The sequence below is a fragment of the Spea bombifrons genome, chromosome 12, assembly GCF_027358695.1.
Source record: "Spea bombifrons isolate aSpeBom1 chromosome 12, aSpeBom1.2.pri, whole genome shotgun sequence".
NCBI lineage: Eukaryota > Metazoa > Chordata > Amphibia > Anura > Pelobatidae > Spea > Spea bombifrons.
This window is the reverse complement of record NC_071098.1, coordinates 27,552,038-27,566,393: the sequence shown is the minus strand read 5'-3', so window position 1 is coordinate 27,566,393 and position 14,356 is coordinate 27,552,038. Positions and strand designations below refer to the sequence as shown.

The following is a 14,356-nucleotide window of genomic DNA, read 5'->3' as shown; positions in this document are numbered from 1 at the left end:
CATGTGTCTCTGTTGCCTAATGAATTATGGGGTCGATTCAATGCTACTGACTAAGTTTGGTCAATGCTGATTATAGCCAACTCAATAATAACTGATCAGAGCCCAATTATTGGGCTGGCTGAGTTCCCAGAATAAGTCTGGAACTTGGCCAACTCACATTAGAAACCTGAATCCCTTTCCGTTCATGTTCAGCATTGAGATGGTTGAGTGTCCTTGTTACGGTTTCTTTTTGCTTGACTACACACGTGCAGCGTGTTTTATCCTTTCTTGCTCCTAGTGCCCCATTTTTAATGATGCGAGTGTAGTATTTTCTGAGTGATCGTACCGCTAAATGTTTGATTGCTCTATGCTGTTTACGCCGGTCATTGAATTGTTTTCTGTATTTTTCACCACCATTATGGTAAATTGCACATTAGTCAGGTCATCGAACCAACCTCAATATATACTTCTAATCAATTAGTTTAAGCTTGGGTGGTAGCCACAGCCAGACCTGGCTGGGCCAACCTCTGGTGCTGGTCCAGAGTCTTCAAACAGGGCCGGTCTAACTTGTACCAGTCTGCTCGTGGCATCGGAGCGCACTCTTTCCTCCTTTGACGTCCCTCTTTTTGATGAACTCAGAATGTTCTCCGTATGAAGAGCACATCCCACCATGAGACCTGAAACACTGACAGGTACAGAGAGACAGATTTCGGCTGACGTGCTCGTGGCAGAGGAGCGCAGGGGTCTTTCCAACCTTGAGGTCTCTCTTTCACGTGAGCTTGGACTGCTCCCCATAGTGTGTTTTAACCACATGAAACATCCTCATTCACTTTATATAACTTTCTCTTGTAAGAGGGACTTTGGCCTTGTTGTAGATGACTTCCTCAAATGCATACCTGGAAACTTTTTAAATGTTAACCATATTATAACCCTTTGAGGAGATTCTATGTAGTGACTAGCTCAATATGCTACCCAAATGGCTCTCATAGCGGCCCCAAGGAAACCTCGTCTTGTCATTATTTAAAGATACACTTAACTGAGTCACCTGCATTCAAGTAGGGATACCAACCATAACATAGAAGTCTTCTATAGATGATCCCAGCAGGGAGACTAGGAAGAAGTCAGCTCCAGACTGTGTGACCCGGAGAATCTACCTCTTCACCCTGAGAGTGCCTAGGTGTGCTCTTATGCCTACCTAATCAACCGGTCATTTAATGCCCCATCCTAAACATAGCGCCCTGCTCTGGCTACTAGAAATTGTAAGAAAACTGGAGATAATTGGGTATACACTTGTCTTCTGACTTAGCAAAAAGGGTTAATAATATAAGGATATTAAGGTATCGATACTAAAAACAAGTAGCTGCGAGAAGCGAGAAACGAAAAATGTTTTAGCAGCCCTTATCTGGTGTAGTTAATGTTCTTGATATGCAAATTAGGCATTCTGTACTCCAATTATCTAGAGAGTCTCATGAATAGAGGCAATAAAGAGACTGGTGGAATCCGTTTCACGGGCTGCTCCGTCGTTGGGTTAAAACAAAAGAATTCAAGAGTCCGAGACAGGTCAAAACCAATGGGTCTCTACCAGCTGCCTCTGACGTTGGTCCTTTTACTTTCTCTGCTAGGTAAGCCTTCATTTTTTATGATAAACCTTGCTATTTGAGATATTTTTGTATGACTACCAGATTATTCAAAGTAGCGGTTGGGATATTGTACTTTACTAAGAGGCTGAGAGCGGAACTGCCTCCCAGGAGAGGTAGTAGAGTGTAACCCAGTAAGGGAATTTAAACATTCATGGGATAAGAGTGATTTTTTTGTTCTTTACAGCAGGAAAAATAGGCATTTTTGTTACCTTTTAACTAATGCCATTGAACGGAAATTCCAGGTATCTTCCACTCTTTCCCAGCCTTAGTCCTTCAATTTAGCTCAATCTGGAATGTATCCTTTCTTATTGAAAAATTATTCTTCTTTAACTTTATTTAATATTTCCTTGATGTTTTTAAAGATTTATATTATTTATTCTAGCTTAATTTTTTAAACTAGTAAATGTTGAGTGACAAATAAATGCATCATAAAAAGCCAGACCTTAATTCAGGCAACTTGTTTTTATTTAATTGCATTAAAAATGTGAAAATTAATTTTGTTTTTACCATTTTTCCAACTTAATAAACATTTGAGTACTAAATACTGATAATTTTTTTTATTTATCAGTACGCCGCACGCCACCATCAAAGCTTGAAGAGCAAATCTGAGATGGTGGGCTCTAAATCCATGGAAATAGACATCCAGCGATGCCTATACATGTGTGACAGATGCCAAAAATGTATTAATAAAATAATATTTGTGGGGTGTTTTTTATTAAGGGAGATCTTGGCGATACTGCTTCCAATGCTGGTTCCAATATCTAATTAAATTATAGACTATGTATTGAGAAAGACTGAGTTGAATACCAAGCTCTCAACGCCATTTTACTATATGCCCTCTGAACAGGAGCTGTGTCCTCTTCAAGGGAAATTCCTGGACTTTTCGGGGCGTCTGTGTATCTATCTGGGGATGTGACTGTCACCGAGAACCATCAGATAGAATGGAATATGGGAACCACGCTGCTTGCGAGACACATCCCAGGAAATGCACCAGCATACTATTCAAAATGCAGCGGGAGGTGTGAATTATTCCCTAATGCGACATTAAGGATGGACAGACTGGTAACTACAGATGATGGAGGTTATTCCGTCTCAGTTAAGCTTGATAATACTTTATATCAAGTCACAGTGCAGCTGAAAGTATACAGTAAGTAGCAAGAACTGCACAGCATGCCAAAGTACACCATCAGTGATTGCCGTGTGAATGTATGCTGCAACATTCTGTAGTACCGCTACGTCGCATTCTATTTTATTGTCATGTATATTGCTCCATGATGGCGAGATACGGATAGTACGGTTCCTTGAGAACATGTAATACTAGAACACATTCACAAAAGGCCTCTCATGCTCAGACCTACAAACACCCATAAGACGTAGTATTCTTTTTGGCATCTTCTCATGACCTCCAGACACTATGACACAATGTTGTTCTCCTACCAGACATGCATCAGCAAATGTAGAACCACTTGGTGTCTCTCCATAATGACGAGGGATTTGTAACATTTATTGTTATCCCAAGAAATGTGAAAATTAAACAAAAATTGTTTCAGCAAGGTGGTAATTGGGCTTGGGGTTGGCCATGATAACATTGGCTCGTAAGACATATGAATGTCCATGAGACTTAAGCGTCAGGAGCTTTATGGAACCCCTGGCGAAAAATGTTGCTTATTTTTTCCTTTTTTTTTTTACAATGCCTTGTGGGTTCTGCTCAGGGATTAGCGCCCCTTGACCATGAGGCCATAATCTGGTGCCCTTATCGGGCCTAAAACAGTGAACTTTGAAGGACTTCCCCCGAAATGTCCCTGCACGACTCTCCTTTATTAATGAAACTTTGTTTATTTGTTTATATATAAATTCCACATAACCTTAGACATGATTATAAATTTCCAAATTACGAGGGAACGTCAGGGTTGCAGATGAGGAAGTTGAGAGTTGAGCTTGAAGATTCCTGGATAGTCTCTGTAAAACCTTTGCTCTCTCTATGCAAATCCAGCTGCTCTCTGTCACCTGTCTTATCTCGTATGAGGTGTTTCGACATTTTATTAGGGGAAATTACCAACCTAATAATTCAGTTTCCCTGGTTCAGCATTTATCTCTCAATAATGATACAATTAAGGAATACAAAGTCTCAGATTTACATTTTTAATGCATTAAGTGCATTAAGGGTTCGGCACCAAGACACTTTAGAGAAACTTTTCCACTTAGATTTTCCATCTCTTGGACCATGATGAATGGCGTCCTCTACTACCGTAATGGTGCTTCTTCTGGTCTATTTGCCCTTCTTCTGCAAAGAGGGGGAAGGGGCAGGATTTGGTCATAACAACTCTCCACCCATTTTCTCTCCCACTCCCATCCTTCATAAAGCAGCCTCAAACTAGCCCCACCCCATGTGCTAATATCTCCACTCGTAACCACTCCCCCAGAAGAGGGAGATCTCCTGGTTGCCCATCCTGGGAAGCTCCGAGGTATGTTCATGTTGAAGTCACTGAGTTCAAACAACAACTCGAACTGAAAATTCAAATTTTGGTGAATAAACACCAACTATATTTAAACTTCTCTCTTTTATCTTCTAGGGCAACTCAGTGCTCCATCCCTCACAATATCTGTTAACAACCGGCCAGTGGCTGGCAGCAACATAAGTCTACAATGCAATATCGGTGGTCAGGTTGTCCACACTTACTACTTCTTCCAAAATAATAAATATGTTTCCTGCGACCTGCCGCATATCACCTGTAATCAGTCCAGCCCCCTCCTGTCCTTCCAACCAATCACAGAAAGCGATAGTGGAAACTACACATGCGGAATCGATAATCCTGTTAGCATTAACATCAGTGCTCCCTTGAGTGTTAATGTAGCAGGTAAGAAAAGTGACGGGATGTGCTTGTACAACACTCAACGTACCTTCTAATGCCCTGCGCTGCATCGTTTTACGTCTTTTTATTTTCTTTCCTTTACATGAGAAAAATTATATGTTTCGGGAAGGTGCAAGGCTGTTTAGTTTAGTGAATACCACTCTTTACATATACAAGTGGGAGCAAACTGGCTTCTTTTATAAGGGTTAGCTTACACATTGATTCACATGACTCCAGCTAGAATTAGGCATGGAGGCAAGCTTTCTTGGCCATGGAGAAACAGAGTTGGCCCTAGTTAATTCATAGAGAAATCAGTAACATGGCATCTCATCTAATCCCCTGAATTATTTTTATCCCTCTATAAATGTTCTACCCCCTTTCCTTTGGCCATTTTACCTATATCTTGTTCATAAAGCATGGTCCTTTTTTATAGTGAGGGTCTCTCAGGTGACCCTGAAAAATAATGCCTCAAGTCCAGTATTGGCCGAGAAGGATTCGGTTTCTTTATCGTGTTCGGCACTTGGCACAGATCTCAGTTATAATTGGAGCCTAGATGGACGATTCCTAACTCCGAACCCCCGATATCACTTCATCAATAACAACTCGACCCTCGTCATCAGTCCCGTCTCCAGGAGCGACCAGGGGTATTTCGTTTGTACGGTCTATAATTACCTTAATTCTATGACCAGCAACCCACTGAACCTGACATGTAAGTAACAGAGACACTTGATTCCAGAATGCACAGTTATCATTGGTCCTGAAAATGGGACATTTTGGGATCTCTCAGTATATTATGGAGAATACCACCGCTAAAGAGATCTTCAAATGGAAACCAGGTCTAATGTTAGCACACTACAGAACCCAAATGTTGATCTGGCATTTTCCATGAATCCCCCTGGTTTATTGGGCCCCTGGGCCCCCTTATTTTATGTGTATTTATTTTACTGTGTATTAAGAAGAAAACTTAACTTGACCTTAGACTTGTTGATCTGAGTTATTACGATTGTCCTACAGTCCATTGAAAACATTGTCTCTCTAATATTATCCCACCCATTGTCTCTTTAATATTTTTTTCCGCCAAGATTCTAAGCTGGCTCTTTCTTACAGGGTACCCAGAAGGCTCTCTTGAGTGTTCTGCAGCAAAACTTGATCAGAATTTACAGTTGAGTTGCTCCTGGCCCGGGGGATACCCATCTGCGGACATTCACATGCGCTACTATAACCTAAGTGAAAGGGGGCAAGACCAACTGACCACAATTTTGCCAATGCGTCTTGGAGAGCAGCTTTCCTGTACTGGTGCACAATGGGGGTCAATCAGAACGTGTGCACTTGACATTGGTAAGAGACAATAACACTGGCTTTGGGATCAAGGAATACATTGGCCACTGGTGCGATCTATTGAAATTCGGGGTAATACGAAGTTCTAGTGACCGTATTACAGTTGAGTAGCTGGTAATTTTATCATGGTGACCAAGTGACCTTGTAGCTGGATCGGGTTGGAAAGTGGGTGTTTGAAAAAACACTAATTCATATTATATATATATATATATATATATATATATATATATATATATATATATGTGTGTGTGTTTTTCAGTCTCTTATTATCCTAAGTTCTACCCTCTCTTCTCAGATGCTCCACAATCTGCAGGGTTCATTAATAACAGCGTCATTGAAGGTATACTTGGCGGTACCATTATTTTAAGCCTTTCTTTGAGCAGAAGCAGCAGCAAATCTTCCCTTTCGTCAACGGAAAGCATTCTTCCTGCGAAATTCTCTTGGAGATGGGTCACCAACTCCTCCATCCTCCTTCCAGTAGACAACATGAAAGTGATTTCCAATGATTTTGAATCATATCTTATAGTGTCCTCGCTGACCAAGGAACTCGGAGGACAATTTATATGCACAGCTGAAAATATTTTAGGAAGCACAGACTTTAACTTTGTTCTCAATGTGATTGCAGAAGAAGGTAAGATAAATATGCTTTTAATCAGATTGGCATTAGACACTCACAAGGGTACATACGAAGACAGGGCCATATGGACACAAACCCATGGAGCCCCATGCGCTCAAAGTTAGAAGGGCTTCATAGAAGCGGCAGACATATGGAAAGGGCATGAGCAGAAAGTAGGAGGAAAGTGGGCATGAGGTTGAAGTGAGTGGACCTTTATGGAAATGTGTGGAACAATGGGGCTATCACACCCTGTCCTGCTATGGACACAAACCCATTGAGCCCCCATGTACTTAAAGTTAGAAGGGCTTCATAGAAGCGGCAGACATATGGAAAAGCCATGAACAAAATGTACAGCGAAAGTAGTTGCCTAAGTTGCTTCAGGTACGCAAAAATGTCGAAGTGTTGTTTTTTTAAATTTTTTTAAATAATATTGCTCATCCCATAGCTTAAGGAGACCTCTCTATTGAATGATGTGATTGTCCTCTTGCCATCGGCGGTTGAACCAACTTGTCTATTCAATAAGCTTTGTTTCTTCTGAATAACGGTCTCTCTGAAATGTGATAAAGGAAGGATGTGGTTCAAAAATATCATTGACTCTCCTACTCTGCTGCCTACAGGTAGTCCCAGCTGTGATGCCCTATCTCCTGGTGCTATAGCCGGGATTGTAATCGGTGCTGCATGCTTTGTGATGTTCGTTGTGGTCACTATTATCCTAATCCATAAGAAGACGAGCAGTGATACAAACGGCAAAGGAAGAGAGGGTAAGACAATGAACCAGGCAAGATGGGTTTTATTTTAACCCTTGATGTATTAGAATGTTTCTCTTACGCGTCCCCCTAGCCATTAACTGTATACGTTAAAGAGATAGCCCCATCAAATGCTGAGTTCACAATCCAGAGCTGCTGCCCACCTATCCCCCTCTGCCCAGTTTTGACCAGTTAAAGCAGCCAATCACTGGCAACAAAGTGCCCTCTTTTATCTCTAACTCAGCAGGAGTTTTCTGTGCATGAGGATGTTCTTCTTAGACCCAGACAATAAAGCAGACCTAGCTGCTCAAGGGGTGTGGTTAGCTGTTGGAAGGGAGGGGCCAAATATATGGGTGTGGGTGGAGAATGTGTGGGGTAAACACCGTTTCCCTGCCCCAGAGAAGTTGGAGATTGATCCAGAGACCCTGGGAAGCTGCGCTTCATCCAGAGACTCCAGGTCAACCGCGGAGAGTTCATCGGTATGCTAACCCACGATTCCTTCCTGGTGCCGATACCTCTGATACCTCTTCCTGTACCTCAAATCATGCTGATTATTATTATTTTTTTTTTTTCAGAAAATGATCCTGGCTTTTTCCCAAATCTCAGCCCTATAAATATTCCACGAGTTGATAGTTTTACTGGTAAAAATATCCAAAACAAGGTAAAGTTGCTTATTTATCCAAAATATATAGCCAATGCTTTCGCTATTCTTGCAGAGCGCCCTGTTAAGAATAAGTATGGGAACGTAATCTCTGAAAATGATATTAATGAAAATAGATAAATTTATCATATAATAAAACCGAACCTTTATTACACGAACCTCAAAGAAAAGGCTACAATTTCTGCATCATTAACCTAATTGTTTTCAGGCAGTTATAAACATAATTAGGTGATATAGTATAAATACATCATAAAGAAGAAGTCTGGAAGAGCCACAAAGTCGCCTAGTCATGTGCCCATTTTGGGGGGCATCAGAGGAGGTAAAATGGGTGATGCCGAATGTAAATAATTTATTGTTTTGTAAATTTTAAGTCCCACCCTTTTTTTTTTATTAATGCCCCACATACAGAGCTTATTTAATTAACAGTGTGATACATAATTATCATTAAGTGACACAAACTAATTAATCAATTAACCCCATGTTGGAAGAGCCATATTCAAGTGCCCCTTCCATGTCATGTTATCTGAAAATGCTCAAAGATAGACAAAACGTTCTACAATGTAGTGCTTAGCAAAAATTGTCTCATAGTGCCAAAACTCAATAGAAACTTATATATACTATACCTATCCCATGCATGTTTAAAGTACCTTATTGTAATAGCCTCTACCACTCCTGATGAGAGGCTGTTCCATTTATCTACCACCCTTTCAGTAAAGTAAAACCTTCCTTATATTCCATCTAAACATCTGACCCTCTGGTTTTAGACCATGACCTCTTGTTTTAACATTTCTCCTTATTTAATAGTATGTGAAACACTATAAAGTACTTAAATTTATTCTTTCTTACAGTCAGATGACGAGGAACGCGCTTATGAGGTGAGTCTATATTTACAAGTAACCTAATTCCTCGTGTACACTATGTGAGTGGGGTGTAAAACTTTAAAGAATAGGAATGGAGTGGAAGGGAGAAGAAAGGAAACAGGGATGTGAGAAAGGCAAGGGCGAAGGAAAAGGGAAGGAAAGAAAGATGGAAAGTGAAGGAAAACAGAAACAGAAGGGAGGGAGAGGCAAGTGAGAAGGAAAATGTGAAGACAGAAGGAAAGAAAAAAGGGAGAAAGAAAAAGGAAGAAAGAAGAAAAGGTAATGGAGAAAGAAAAGGGAACCAGGGATGGGACGGTTGGTTTTGTAATGTGAACCATCATTTGTGTACCTACTTTAAAGAAATGCACAATGTTGTGAAGGGCGTGAACAGATTAAACAAATACGGTATATTTTAACATGTTTTTCTCAATTCCAGGATATTAAGGTAATTCCTCGACCCGTTTGCGACCATACGGACTTACCGGTACGTACATGAAAAGTAAGGCAAAATGCCCCTTTGGATGTATCGGTAGGTCCAATAGAAAATACAGTGCTGCACTCTGATGTGCGGCCACGACTGGACGGTTCTCAATTCAGGGGAGTGTCACAAAAAAAGCAGTCCTGTGACAACTAATGAGCAATCCCATGACGGTTAGACCTGATGCGCTGCCTTCCTCCCCCATCTTTGTGATCTGGAGGAGCGAGAAAGAGCATTGTGTCTTTTGCAGCATTGCCCCCACAACCCCCAGATCCTTATATATGTATAAAATAATAATAAAAATGGTTAGCTTTCGTTTAGTGTTAGGTTAGTTTGGGGGAATTAGGGATTTTGTAGAGGATTTGAGGTTTTAGGGAGAATATGGAAATTCTATATAACTGAGTAATTTGCAAAATCAAGACACCTGAATTGTTTAACTTTGGGGTATTTTCCATAAATTCAACTAATTTACATAAGAAAATATGTGAAAAATGTGGGGATTTTTTCCATTTTTTTCTAGTTTTTAATAAATTACTCATACTAAATCTCATATCTAATTCATTGAAAATTAATTATTGAAATATTGCATTAAATCATTTATTAACCTTATGATAATATGACCTCTTGCTGTAACATTTCGTCTTCTTTAATAGAATGTGAAACACTTTAAAGTACTTAACTTATGCTTTCTTACAGTCAGATGACAAGGAACGCGCTTATGAGGTGAGTCTATATTTACAAGTAACCAAATTCCTCATGTACACTATGTGAGCGCGGTGTAAAACTTTAAAGAAAAGGAATGGAGTGGAAGGAAGAAGAAAGGAAACAGGGAGAAAGAAAAGGGAACCGGGGGGGGGGGGGGGCATTGGTTTTGTAATATTAACTATCATTTGTGTACCTACTTTAAAGAAATGCACAATGTTGCGAAGGGCGTTAACAGGTTTAAACAAATACGGTATATTTTAATATCTTTTTCTAAATTCCAGAAAATTATGGCAATTCCTCGACCCGTTTGTGACCATACAGACTTACCGGTACGTCCATGAAATGTAAGGCAAGATGCCCCCTTTGGACGTATCGGTAGGTCCAAAACAAAATACAGTGCTGCACTCTGATGTGCTGCCACGTCTGGCCGGTTCTCAATTCAGGGGACTGCCTCACAAAAAAAATCAGTCCTGTGAGAACCAATCAGCGGCCAGTAGGTCTAACCATGACGGTTAGACCTGATGGTCTGCCTCCCTCCTCCATCTTTGTGATCTGGAGGAGCGAGAAAGAGCATTGTGTCTTTTGCAGCATTGCCCCCACAACCCACCGATCCTCACATATATATTTATATAATTGCACTCCTCGCTCTGCTAAAGCAAACACACAGACCAATGTTCTGTTCTTACCAGACAAAAGCTACATGTTAACATAGAGGTGTTTACAGGTACCAAGCATACCTCCAAATATTTACAAAAACCTCCTGAAGCAACGGTAAGTACGGTATATTTTTTGCCACAACACAAATCTAACTTTTAATACAGATAAGGTTTACTTACTCATTTTCTTAACGACAAAAAAAAATACTACTTAATGTAAAAATGTCCTTCTTTGTTTAAAGGGGAACCTTGGCAGCTTTAATCATAATAAATTGCTTCTTGTTAGCTGCCTGGGGTTAAATATTTTCCCCACAGGGGTATTTTGCAAACCTCAGATGCATTTGTGATAGTTACCTTTTGGACGCAAATATTTCAGAGTAAATACATCCAATTTAGTGTAACATTCATCATATATACCTCTCTTATAAATAATCTGTGATCATTTCATTTCCCTGATCTGACTCCACCGAGCTCACAACCATCCAAACGCATTATTTTTTTTTTTTTTATAAATGTTGAACCATGTTATTAACTGCCCCAGTAGTATCTACCCTTGAGTTTTCTGTGCATGAATGAATTTGTTTTTTCTATGTTTTTGCCTTACTGCTTTTGTTGCACTTAAGATTTTGTTAATATCGCCTCTGTTTCAGACCATAAAGAACTTAAAGAGAATACGGAAATAGAATCTGATCCTTTTCAAAGATGGTTACACCAACCGCTGTATAACTTCACATGGGAGAAACCAAAGAATCATTGTACTGAGAAATGATCAACAGGAATACATTTCAAGTCTTATGGCATATTTAAAATACCAGTATATAGAACTGGTCCATAGCCCTCTGGTATTTACATAAGGTGTATATGTGTGGTCTGCAGTGACCCCTAGTGGTCCCTAAAAATATTGCAAAACTGCAATTTTCAAACTGGAATTTATGATTTATGTACCTACTTTAACAAGTTAAACTGTTGTATATCAATAAAAAGCATGAGACAGTCAATCTAGTCCTCTTTAAATAGGAACGTTGGTGAGCGGCCTTGTTGACTTTGCGACACACGGTATTGTCAATGGGGAAGTTGGTGGGAATGGGCATACCTCGGAACTATCCTGGTTGAACTACAGTTCCCATGATGCCTGCCCATAAACACACATATACACATACACTGCCCTTACACACACATATATATATATATATACACATAAACTGCCCTTACACATACATACACTGCCCTTACAAACATATATACACATACACTGCCCTTACACACACCTGCCTTTTCACACACATATACACATACGCTGCCTTTACACACATATATACACTGCCCTTACACACACATATACAGATACACTGCCCTTACATACACATATACACTGCCCTTACACACATATATACATATACACCGCCCTCATACACACCTGCCTTTACACACACACTGCCCTTAAAACACACCTGCCTTTACACACACATATACACATACACTGCCCTTACACACTTCTACTTTTACACATACATATACACATACACTGCCTTTGCACACATAAATACACATACACTGCCCTTACACACACACATATACACATCCACTGCCCTTACACACACATATACACATACACTGCCCTTATACACACACATACACTGCCCTTATACACACCTGCCTTTAAACACACATACACTGCCCTTAAAACACACCTGCCTTTACACACACATATACACATCCACTGCCCTTACACACACATATACACATCCACTGCCCTTACACACACATATACACATACACTGCCCTTATACACACCTGCCTTTACACATACACTGCCCTTACACACACATATATACACATACACTGCCCTTACACACCCCTACTTTTACACATGCATATACACATACACTGCCTTTGCACACATACACTGCCCTTACACACACATATACACACACTGCCCTTTCACACACCTGCCTTTACACACACATATACATATACACTGCCCTTATACACACCTGCCTTTACACACACACATACACTGCCCTTACACAGACATATATACATACACTGCCATTAAACACACCTGCCTTTACACACACATATACACATACACTGCCCTTACACACATATACATTTATACTGCCCTTACACACATATATACACTGTAGGGAACAGCTCACACATGGGGCGGCAATGACAGTATTCACACCGGCAGCAGGTTTCAAAAGTCAAGAGTGTTTATTTAAATGATGTAGGCATCATTTGCAAACAAAACAAACTCTAAGCCTGTCCGGCTCTAACTTAACATCAGGATACCTCACTATCCCACTACAAGCCTAAGGTGTGGCACAAAGCAAAGTAACAGGTTGTCCTTAGGTAAAGCTTCATACCTGGTGGGCTGCAGCGCTGGCTGTAGCTGCTCCTTGACTCAGTCTCTCTGCAAACCTAACAGCCCTCTCTTTTAAGGCTTCCTCCCCAGTAATGAGCATAGGAAGCCTCACCTGAGGACTCCTGGGAGTAAGGAAAACCCGTAGTGGACTAGGGGTGTGGACTGGAGCTCTCCCACTTATCCAAGTAATCCAGCCCATGTACCTTTAAACAAAAGAGCCCTAGCAGACTACGCCCTGCTAAAGCAGCATGTATCCTCCTGGATGTCTGATCCACCACTTTCCCATACACTTTACCACAACACATACACTGCCCTTAACCATGCCTCCCTTTACACACATATATACACATTCACTGCCGTTACACACATATATAGACATATACTGCCCTTTCACACACATATACACACACACCGCCCTAACACACATATATACACATACACTGCCCTTACACACATGTACACATACACTTCCCTTACACACATATATACACATACACTGCCCTTTCACACACCTGCCTTTACACACACACACACATACACTGACCTTATACAAATATATACACATACACTGCCCTTTCACACACATATACACATACACTGCCCTTACACACACATATACACATACACTGCCTTTACATAAACATATTTACACATACACTGCCCTTACACACACCTGTCTTTACACACACATATACACATACACTGCTCTTACGCACACATATACACATACACTGCCTTTACACACATATTCAAATGATAAAAAGGTTTTGTACCGTGTTAGCCATGGAGAAAAAAGGAGAAAAGTATAGTTAAAATGATACCATTTATTGGCTAACTGAGAGTTTAATTGCTGGCTTCCGAGACCAAGTTGTTAGGTCCCTTCCACAGGCATTAATATAGCTAACACAGACTTTTCTAAATACAAAAGCACAATTCACACGTTAACAAAGACTTTACATAAACACAGAGGTATTGGGGAATTTGTTCAGCAGTAAATTAGCTGGACTAGCAGAGATCCAATGGACAGATATGATTCAATCAAAGCATCCTTGGTCAGGTTAGTACCTGGTAAGAGGGGCCATATAACCATTTGACAGATGCCAGATCCATGAAGGTGTCAAATGTTCCCAGGAATAAGTTGTTTGTAGTTAATTCTAACTGTGAGAGGATTAACGGTTTGTAATGTTATAATGGGAGATGAATTTTCTGTCTCTATTGAGGCCAGTGAGTAGGGTATTAAAACAGTATATTAGTTTGATCTCCCATATTTTCCTCTCCCTCTGGGTGCGGAACGATCCCATCAGTACTGACAGCTTCACATCCCGAATGCTGTGTCCGGGCTGACAGAAGTGTTCTCCAACAGGTGTATCTATTTTTTTCTTTGATGGTATGTCTGTGGGAATTAAACAGTTTGTGTAATGCTTGGCCTGTTTCCCCCACGTACATCGCTGTTGGTC

The 14,356-nt window shown here is 40.4% G+C and overlaps 1 protein-coding gene across 1 annotated transcript; it reads left to right on the top strand.

Annotated features, from left to right (window-relative positions):
- Positions 1-1,450: 1,450 nt before the first annotated feature.
- On the top strand, positions 1,451-11,529 carry LOC128470772 (carcinoembryonic antigen-related cell adhesion molecule 1-like). Its single transcript, XM_053452698.1, has 13 exons — positions 1,451-1,601; positions 2,467-2,766; positions 4,193-4,477; positions 4,905-5,180; positions 5,579-5,809; positions 6,105-6,440; positions 7,043-7,186; positions 7,747-7,832; positions 8,681-8,707; positions 9,129-9,176; positions 9,867-9,893; positions 10,600-10,646; positions 11,182-11,529. The coding sequence occupies exons 1-13, from the start codon at positions 1,550-1,552 to the stop codon at positions 11,186-11,188; spliced, it is 1,866 nt and encodes a 621-aa protein (XP_053308673.1). The 5' UTR covers positions 1,451-1,549; the 3' UTR covers positions 11,189-11,529.
- Positions 11,530-14,356: the final 2,827 nt, after the last annotated feature.